The sequence below is a fragment of the Elaeis guineensis genome, chromosome 11 (assembly GCF_000442705.2).
Source record: "Elaeis guineensis isolate ETL-2024a chromosome 11, EG11, whole genome shotgun sequence".
Taxonomy (NCBI): domain Eukaryota; kingdom Viridiplantae; phylum Streptophyta; class Magnoliopsida; order Arecales; family Arecaceae; genus Elaeis; species Elaeis guineensis.
In genome coordinates this window covers 120,796,006-120,806,310 of record NC_026003.2, presented here as the reverse complement: position 1 = coordinate 120,806,310, position 10,305 = coordinate 120,796,006, and the positions used below count along the sequence as shown (strand labels likewise).

Genomic DNA, 10,305 nt, shown 5'->3' with positions numbered 1-10,305 from the left:
CTCTCTCATCTCCCACTGTCTAAATTCCCTTGCTCTCGAATCGGAACTGATGGTTCTAAAAGCCGTTCAAGATCTCGAAAGGCTTGAATTGGCGGCCCTCAATAGTGCTTATCCCCTGTCACCGGAGCCCCAATCTGAGCTCATTGGAGATCATTAGGTGGCAGTTTCGAGCTCAAACTGATGACCGTTGCAGCTCATTTGGATTCCGAACCTCTCAAAGCTACGTAGGTGGATGTTCTACCCTCTTTGGTGGTTTTTGGAGATCGTCCAAACTTTTGATATGGAGAGAAAATTTTATCTCGGATGAGCCAATGTGCTGGATAGCTTGGGCATGGCCGATCCTTCATCCTAACCAATCGAGGAACATCACGGTTGAGTCAAGCCGACAATTCAGGAAAGGATTGTATTTGATTGATTGTCTAAATCATGTACGGTTGGGCAATTTCAAAATCCACAATAATATATAATCGTGAATAGATAAGGCAAAAATAATAGTCATATCTTATCCAACAAGACAAGAGTAATAATCTGATTCTCCTTCTCTTATGGTATTTTTGTCCTCATCTGTAAATAGAGGGCAAAGGGAATTCTCAGAGCATACTCTCATCTTTCTTCCATCAGTGTCTCTTTCCTTTCTATTCTCTAATTTTTTTAACTTGAGCATCAAAGAGTCTCCATCGAATCCCACTGTAACTGGAGATTTATTTTGTAGATCGAGTTATCGCGATCCAGTACTAACTACATCCCTTCTCCAACTAAGTTGACCTCAGCCAGAAGCTTCAGTGGCAACACGTCGTGATCTCAAATTGGCAATTATCGAGTTCAAAACAATTGCTTTGGTGCATGTGTAGAGGTCACAAAAGTAGAGGTTTTGTGGAAGCCCAAGATCTATTCCAAAGCCTGAAACTCAATTAAGTACCACACTCTGGCCTAGGAAGTAGGCTCGGTGGCCGGACAGGATAGAGTCTGCGTTTCATTAATTCTAGCTATATCTTAAGTGAGCCAGGCCCGAACATGGCCTGACCCGCCCGATGATCAAGTATAGGCAGAAGGAGGATGGAGTCGGTTGTTGGCTGTAATGTTGCAAATTGTCTCAAATGAAGTGCAGCAATCTTAGGGCAACCAACACCTTCCAAGCGGATGCCCGTGCCGTTGGGAGTCCATAAAAATTCCATTGACAACACCATCTGCTATACCCAATCAGTTACTTGGCATAATCTTTATTATTACAGAGCAGTTTGCATCGGTTAATGAATATATGTATTCACTCCTGTTTGAAAAAATAAAATCACCCAGTTCAAACCTTGTTTTTTTTTTTTTTTTCTAAACGATAAATTCAAATTTGTTATACCAATCTTTTGTAAATATATCCGTGGGAAGTTAATTAAGCTCATGTTCTAGGGTAGAAGCAAGGGAAGTCCAGCAGCTAAAAATGGCAATACATTTATTAAGCCGACCGCAGCCATCAATGTTGTTCCCTATGCGATCACGGCCATCTATATTTCGCGTTGTGAAATGTATCGTTTGTGTTTAGATCGCGTACTGATAAGCTGTTGACAAGAGTCGGTTGACGGCAAGCAGGCGCGAGCATTTATAGCCGGACGGTAGATGGGAGAGAGGCCCATTCCTTTGCCGTTGCAACCACCATCATCCCTGTAAATGCACCCAACTTCCACCGTCAAGGGAAAAAAGGCAGAAGCATTCAACTAATGAGAATTTAATGTTGAGACTAAGCTCCCTGCGTGCTATTTCCCTGCTGGGCATTGACGCTTTCACCTGCCCCGCGACCCCTTTCCCTTACCTTCCTAATGCCATTTGAAGGTTGGGTGCAGTGGGTGTCAGATCTCATTCAATGAAGCCGTCTCCCATATCTTATCCATGTGAACAGACAAGAAATGTAACTGATGTTGAAAGGTACATAGCCGTCATCCCCCTTCCCTTCCTAAGATGCAGCAGTAGTGAAGATGAAAATCGATTCCATCCCCCCTGAGAGGTTGGGGAATTGTCAACTTTATTATCCTTTGGAAAGTGAAAACGGCTTTTTGTTCTTTTCACACGTACATGCCCACATGCAGATGGTTGGGGTTATTTGAGTGTTGACATACGCAGCACTGAGGGCAGATCATCTACAGCTCGAGTCACTGGTAAATTCTTCCAAGCGATCGAGTTATTTTTGATCGACCAAAAAGAATAGAAGAAATTTGCTTTCAGTTGAAAGTTTAACATCCCTGGCGTATTGCAGGCAAGATAATATAGCATATTAAGTGAAAATTTGTCACAAAGCTTGAATGTCCTAAAATCTAGAATTATGGATGATTCTCACTCAGTGATTTCTCTTAATATAGCTGGTGATGAATGGAGTTGGGTCAGGTTTGGAATTTGCAATCAGATTACCCTTGTGCCTCATCACGACCAGTCAAATCCAAATCACACAAATTATTATATCTCACGATCTATGAAAAAAAATGTGGCGAACTCACGGCTATTGATGGACCTCAGTAATCTCACCTATCTCATCAACGAGATTGCTGCACGACATCGGCAAATCCTGGAACTTTTCTGTGCAGCCATCTAATGCCCTATCACATCATGAAGCAAAAACATGCATGGCTCTCCAAGACGAGAAGGACAGCAGCTTTCTTAGAATTTGATTGCAGGTCCGTGGTTCTGGAGATACTCGTGCTTCTCATCTCAGATCTTCGGGTATTGTTCGGATCCACTGAGCAGTGGAAAGTTTTCTTCCACTATAATCACTGAGCGCAAGCAGATCGGACTGTGGGATCCATGACGACACCTTGATCCGTTTTTATGCACTGCTGTCTGCAGTCAGGATATCTTGATCTAAGCAGAACAGCTTGGATTGGAATTGTATATTCTTCTTAAGAAAATTCTTTATGCATCATGGATGGTATAGAAAATTCGATGTGAAGTGTACTATCTTGTTCGATTAGTTTATATAGTCATTACTTTCTAACACGCACTTAATATCTGCAGATCATTTTTTTCATTTAAAAATTTTGTATGACAAAAATATTCCTACTCTTTGGTTATGACATCTCTTCACAAAAATTATGGTACATCTTCACAAAAATTATGACACTCCTGCCTTTTCTTAAAAATTATGACATCCATTCTTAAAAATTATGACATTCACAGAGGTATCATAATTTTTTGAAGGGTGTCATAGTTTTTATGAAGGGATGTCATATTTTTATGAAGGAGCAATGTCATAATTTTTATAAAGAGTGTCATCATAATTTTGTGAAAGAGTGTCATAATTTTTTCAGAAGAAAAGAGATGTCATAATTTTTGTGAAGAGGTGCCATAATTTTTAAGAAGGATATCATAATTTTTAAGAAAGATATTTTTGTCATTCAAAATTTAAATAAAAAAATAAAACTGTGGATATTAAATACACGTTGGAAAGCAATGACTACATGGTCAATAGACGAAACAGTGCACTCCACGTCAGATTTTTTATATTGTGCACAAAAAATTTCTCTTCTTCTTAATTGGACCATTCACCTTAGCGTATATATATTGCAGCCAAACATGTTTACGCTCCTGGAGTGTCACTAAACTATATAGAGCATGGCGAAGTGGTCGTTTTGCCTTTCCTGCTTACCAGGTTCTGCAACTTCTCCTGGCATGCCGACTTCTAAAGCCATCAATCTCTGATTTGGATCTGAACCTGCCTAACCCTATTCAAAGTAATCTGATTTATGTAGGGGATTTTAATTATCCAGTTTATTTCCAGTGGTTCAATATGGACAGGACCATAATCGGGTTAGATTAAGGTAGCCTCTAAAACCACATAGATCATGAGAGAAAAATTGTACAATTTGGATTTGGATTTGACCGATAGAAACAAGGTTCGCAATGTGATTAGCAGGCTCCGTATAGGTAATATGTTGATTTAATGTTGATATGCCCCCTAGGGAGTCGGCATTACCAAAACTTGATATGCTCCATGTAATGGTGTACATTGGTATGTTAAACCTTGGACGGGAATAGAGATTACAAATTGATCGGTCTTTTGTTTTGATTTTTTCTTTTTCCCCCCGTTTAACTGATTCTAAGCCTAACCCAAGTATCCAAGTTAGCTCATTCCCAGCTATGCACGGTGAAATTACTGAGTATAAAATTCTTCTGTAATCTTAATTGAAGGAAGTTCTTCCAATTATATAAATTAATTACCCTGGACCGACTTCGAAGGAATCTATGAGACTACGAGTGCGTTGGGCTGCAGAACATCTTCCTTCGCTGCAGAGTATCCCAGATCCGAAATAACCCTCGCGCATTTGATAGGGGAAGCCCCTCAAGACAACATGACTGGTTGTGGGGGACAGTTGGAAACATATAAACGTCATTTATTATTTCACTCTCAGATCCTCCCATTTTATATTTGCCTTGCCGTTCCACGACAATCCCACCTCCCACCATCCCTCGCTTCTCTACTCCCCAACCAAAACCCCTTTCCCACTCTCTCCAGCCTCTTCCTTGTAGTACATTGTCATCTTTAGTTCATTCACTTCCAGATCCTCACTTTCTCGTTCTTGAAACTCGCAGTTCAACATTCCCTTCTTCCTCCAATGGGTCGCCCAAAGAATTTTTCATGGGTATTGGCAGCTATAGCTGCCATGTTTATAGGAGGGGATTTGAGAGTAGGCGCAGATACAGTGGTGACCGGAAGCGTCTTCTGCGACCGATGCAAAGATGGCCATTGGAGCCTCTTCGACTATCCTCTCTCTGGTACTGAAAAATAAATCCCACCATTCTTTCCCCAGCTACTGTATATAAGATAAAAGTTCATGTTGTTATGTTCTTGAGAACGAGTTGCTACTGCTTTAAAACAAAATCAGGAGCGAAGGTGGCGGTGACGTGTGGAGGAGCGGACGGCCAAACGACAGCGTACAAAGAAGACACCACCAACTGGCTGGGCTGCTACACGTTGAGGTTCGAGGGGAGGCCGAACCTGAGCGGCTGCTACGCGCGGGTGGTGGCGGGCCCGGAGGGGTGCGACGCCGGGGTCGGGCCGGCGCGGGGTCTGACCCTCGTGTTCCGGATGTTTGGAATGGCCACGTACACGGTGGACCCGCTGCTGTCCCAGCCGGCGCAGCCCATGGGGTTCTGCCCCCGCGATTCGGCCCCGCCCTCGTCGCCGACGCCGAGGCTCCCCCGGCTCCCGCCTCCCGCACCTGTGTCCCGATGGCCACCGGGGCTCCCCACCTTGGAGGCCTCCGCCTGCACCTACGAGTACGTCAATTACCTGCCTCCCCCTTCTCTTTTGGCTCTCTCCTTCCTCCTCTCTCTCGTCATCACTAACCAATAGTTCGGTTGATCAGCAACGGGAACCTCATGGCTCCTGGTTTTAGGCCTCCGTATTGCATGCACCAGGTGCGATTGTCAAATCCCACGGTGGAAAAGACGCCACGCTACGACTTTTATGTCACCCATTCCCTATTGCGTGCTATTCACCGTGCACAAGCTCTGGGATTTGCCTTGGTTCACTTCACCTGATGCATGCAATAATTACTCAGCGAAGGGGGATTAATGGGTTCGAACCGGCAGCCTGGTATTAAGCCGCTCCATGCCTGACATTGCTGACGTTGCGTACTTGCGTCGCCTGGCCCACTTGTAGAGGAGGCCGTGTCAGGCATTGAGTGGTTCTTGTAGTCTCATTCACAGTCCCATTTGTGATCTCAAAAAGACAGGTGTCACGTCCTAAACCGGGCGTGATTTCTTGATGACCGAAAGCCGGCTGCTCTGGGTCATCTTGATGCCCATGTTCATGCGACTGTGTTGCAAGCGATTTTATACTTTAAATAAAGAGAATGTGGTGCTTCTAGCACAAATGGAAAAGTTTTTATTAATAATCTTGTCTTTTCCACCGGAATCTATATAATTCTGAATGACCCTGGGCTTTCTTTTGTCATTACCCGTCTGAGAGTAATTTTTAGGGGCTGGTGTTGTGCACAAGAGCAGTTCAATTGCCCCATGTCATGAACGGATTAGTGCAACTTATAAAATTTATTGCCATGTATCATAATTAGAATTTTTTATTACACTATCAAATTGAATTTGTGAATCCCATGAATTCTTTTGTGTGCAAAACGGGTGCCTGAAGCATCTTTCTTGCCGGTCACACGAGTCCCAGAAGGCCATCTTTTCCTTTCCATTACATTTTTGTGAATACGTACGTTTCTAATGAGTTGGAAATGTATCAGGCACCTGACCTCTTAATAAGAGATTTCTGCATTTAATATTCGTACTTGATGGAGAAAAAACTGGAACGCAAGTGAATTTAGATGAATAGGCCAAGGTGAGGGAAAGCCATAAACACCCCTCAGTTGAGGCCATTTTTTTTTGGTACAAGAGAGGGACAAAATCCAATGAAACAAAAAAAGGTGTTGAAAATAAACAAGAGCCTAAGAAATGAAGTGCCAGCAAAATCAGTGAAATTAATATGACGGATAGACTGCAGAAGTAGGGACGTTGAGTCAAATTCCTGATGATAGTGAAGGCTTGCGAGACGATCCATCGGTTGGTTAGCTTCACGTAGAACATGGAAGACTTTGAAGGCATTCAATATCGAACAGCATTGGATAATATCAGACAACAGAGAGAGAGAGAGACTGAGAGTGTTGTACTCATGTGAAAACATTGTTTGTTTAGGTGCGTCTTGATCCAATTGATGACATTTGAAGAGTCACCCTCCAGCCATATGCGTGCGTTGAGACCACCTTTTTATTGAATCAATGTCCAGTCTGAGCACTTGGTCCTCCATCCTCTTCCGGTTATTGGTTAAGATTTTGTCAGGGGAGCATCTATGCTGCCGACCATTTTGACCATTGGTAGCATCGTTTTATTAGGAGACATGACATGAGCTGAAAACTCCTCAATGGTCCAGGAATTTGACATTAGCTTGCTTTTTTGCTCTGCGATGAGCAGTGTTATGAAACATCCCAAGTATGTTTTTCCTAATCTTTATCTTTCGTTGCATCGCTACTAATTTGTGAACACTGATTGCCAGTAAATGGATGATGCCACAATTCAAGTGCTACTGGAAGGTGGTGAGCCCACAGACAAGGGTTGCCCTGGCTTTTGGACCTGTCGCCGCCGGAAGGTACGGGATGGACATGACCTTATGGGAAGGACTCCAAGGGAGGGGAGACCTCTACAGGACGCTGCTTAGAGAAGGGACTACAGCTCTTCTCAACTCGTATAATAGCGTAGGGTTCTTCTACCCCACACTTGGTGTGATAGACCGCATGAACCGGGCCTTGCTTGGGTCTTCTCGGCAGGCTCTCACTACGGCATTAAGGTTCAGAAGGGCCAACTCAGGTGCATTTGGTCCTGGAAACGTTACCTGCAACTTTGACCCATGTTCCTAAATGAGTTCTATTCAATTGAATTATCCACTCATGAATATGTATTTCTGAAGATGTTCTTCTGGCCTTGAATCGGATCTCATTTATACATAGCAATCTCTTATATGAGATGTAACTGATACTTATGAGTGAAAGTGCTTAATATATTTATTTGAACTGGTTGAGAAAAATATTTAATTTCTAAAAATTTCCTATCAATTTTGCCGCTAGTTTTTTTTCTTTTCACACACACACACACACACACACACACACACACTCTACACTAGTTGCATTGCACATACGAGTGCACATGTTTGCCGCAGATTTGGGAAAAGGATGAATTTAACAAAGGTGATAAAATTAAAGGGAACAATCCAAGGATCCAATTAATAGCAATGTGAAATTAGACTTATAAATTTGCCCTCTACAGCCCTAAGAAGGACATCAATGGTCCATATAGGTACCAAGTTAAGGTTAACCAACCAAGCTCACCAAAATTATTGGACTAACTTGAAATCGACTAACTCAAATTTGATACGATCATCTCAAGCCTGCATTCGTCCGGCCTCAGTCCAAGCAAAACATGCTTAAAGTGGACATCATTGATGGTAGCTGATTAATAGACATGCCGAGTAAAAATGATAAATCAATTTGATTTCTCAAGACAAATCCTTCTTCAACTTGATAAAACTTCAAGCCGACAAACTTGGACATGCCAAGTCAAAAGGATAAATCAATTTGATTTCTCAAGATAATTCCTTCTTCAACTTGATAAAACTTCAAGTCGACAAACTTGGCACGGCTTAGTATAAATCCTTAATTTTTAACTTAATCCATAGGCCGCTGTCACGTCTGTATAACTTCTGAATCCAAATTATTGTGCATTGTTATAATGTCATCGTTACAAACTAAAATAAAGATATATTTATCATATTTAATAATGTCATAATAATACGTCCATGTGTCTGACTAAAATAGATTAACAACATATATTTTTAAGCTGTGAAACAACATAAAGGTTTAATGCATACAATAGTTCTATCTATTTATATAAAAATATATTAAATTCTTGAAATAATTAGAGTGCGAAATAAGGCCTGTCAAAACATTATATGTTATCACTAAAACATGGGGTCTGAATATGATCACCTAGTCCAGATGTTGATGAATAAACACATGTTGAGTGAGCCTCAAAATATCCATACATATGCGGGTACACAAAAATACGAAGATACATGGCGTCTACACATTACAAAATTATTTGCAGAATTAGTACTGTATTTAATGGAACAAAGTACTCTATTATGTAAATTAACAATGAAAATATAATACGGTGAGCCCCAGAGGAACCCCTTTTTTTTTTTATGAGTCTAAGTACGACTACGAACCTTGAATAAGCATGGCATCAACCTCCTAATCCCCTTACTATTGGAACAGGTATTACACGCCCCAAAGCCTTGACTTAAAACACCATCCCTCCAACTCCATTACAAAAGTTCCACCTACCGTTGTCTAATCTCCTTTAAATCCCATACGCTCGCATGCGTTCTCTCACAACTCACTCGTTGGATTCCAAGAAAGAAGACATGGAGTTCCTCGCCTCCCTCATCCTCTCCCTCTCCTTCTCATCTCTTCTCCTCCTCTCACCACCAGCACAAGCCACCACTCCATCAGGCACAATCCAGAGGACCACAAAGCAGCAAATCCTTGCTAGCATCCCTCCAGGCACACAAGAAAACACGGTTCCTTTCATCACCTCCCCCTCTGGCAAGTACACCGCGTACCTCCTCCGCCGGGAGACCGCCCCCGGTGCAGGAGGCTTCGGCAGCGACTTCTGCTACATTCAGGTCCAGGAGAAGAGCACCGAGCAGAGCATGTGGGAGTCGGAGTGCGCCCCTGTGAGCACTGCCAACACGTGCGCCGTCGTGTTCGACGACAACGGGCTGGAGGTCTTCGACGGGAGCAACTCGGCCTGGGCCACGGAGGACGCAGTGTCTGCCGATGAGAATTTCTTGGAGACTCTGGAGCTGGTGGACGAGGGAGACATGTGGATCCGAGACAAGACAGGAGAGCTGGCATGGAAGGCAAGCCATGAACCGCGTGCCAACCAGGGGTGCGGGCTGCCCGGATCCCCCGGGCTGGCGCCGGCGATGCCTCCATTCGCCGTTCCAATTGGTGGCGATGACAACCTTCCTTTTGGGCGGGGGCAGCAGCAACAGGGTGGCCAGCGGCAGCTGCCGCAGCCGAGCACTCTTTCCACGCAGGAGGGGAAGCCCACGGCTGGGGTGAGCCAGACTTTCGGGTTCGACAGCAATCCACTGGTGGACAACACCCCTTACGACAGTGGGTGCTCGAGAGGAGTCCAATACTGGCTTGGAACGGGAGTGGCTATGCTCCTTGCTCATTTGGCTCGTGGTTTTGTGCTCTGAAGGGGTGTGTTTCCTGTGATGGTAGGTGTTATAGTTGGAGTGTCCAAAAATTGTGTGATGGTGGGTTGTGAAGGGGAGCAAGTGGCTTCCTTCGTATCGTGTACTTATTTGTTGTTCCTCTGTATTTCTTGAGCAAATGATTTAAGCTGTTTATCGAGTGATACCAACATTATTCTGAGCTGTTGCCTCCTCTTATCTCCGAGAGACCAACTGGGACAATTACTTGCAACCTAATATCCAAGCTCAGGCCCTAGCCTCTCTCTTAGCCCGGTCCATAATGTATATTGTTGAAAATGTTACAAAAACAAAAGTAATAAGTTTATAAAATTTCTAAGCGTCTCTGATCCTAAATTAAATCCTCCTGCCTTCGGGTTTTGGTCCTATAATAGCCTGATGGATATCCCTCTCTTTAATCTATCAGATAAACATCATAAAAAAATTGATCAACTTTTTTATTGACCAACTTATCTATATTCTCATGCTTTTCAAGATGGATAAATTACTTT

The 10,305-nt window shown here is 43.2% G+C and overlaps 2 protein-coding genes across 2 annotated transcripts; both read left to right on the top strand.

The window, feature by feature from the left end:
- The first annotated feature begins 4,451 nt into the window (after window positions 1–4,451).
- LOC105054545 (uncharacterized) lies at window positions 4,452–7,523 on the top strand. Its single transcript, XM_073246010.1, has 3 exons — window positions 4,452–4,752; window positions 4,863–5,256; window positions 7,034–7,523. The coding sequence occupies exons 1-3, from the start codon at window positions 4,593–4,595 to the stop codon at window positions 7,392–7,394; spliced, it is 915 nt and encodes a 304-aa protein (XP_073102111.1). The 5' UTR covers window positions 4,452–4,592; the 3' UTR covers window positions 7,395–7,523.
- Window positions 7,524–8,911: 1,388 nt separating this feature from the next.
- On the top strand, window positions 8,912–9,973 carry LOC105054544 (uncharacterized). Its single transcript, XM_010936082.4, has one exon. The coding sequence runs from the start codon at window positions 8,912–8,914 to the stop codon at window positions 9,797–9,799; it is 888 nt and encodes a 295-aa protein (XP_010934384.2). The 3' UTR covers window positions 9,800–9,973.
- The last annotated feature ends 332 nt before the right edge of the window (window positions 9,974–10,305 follow it).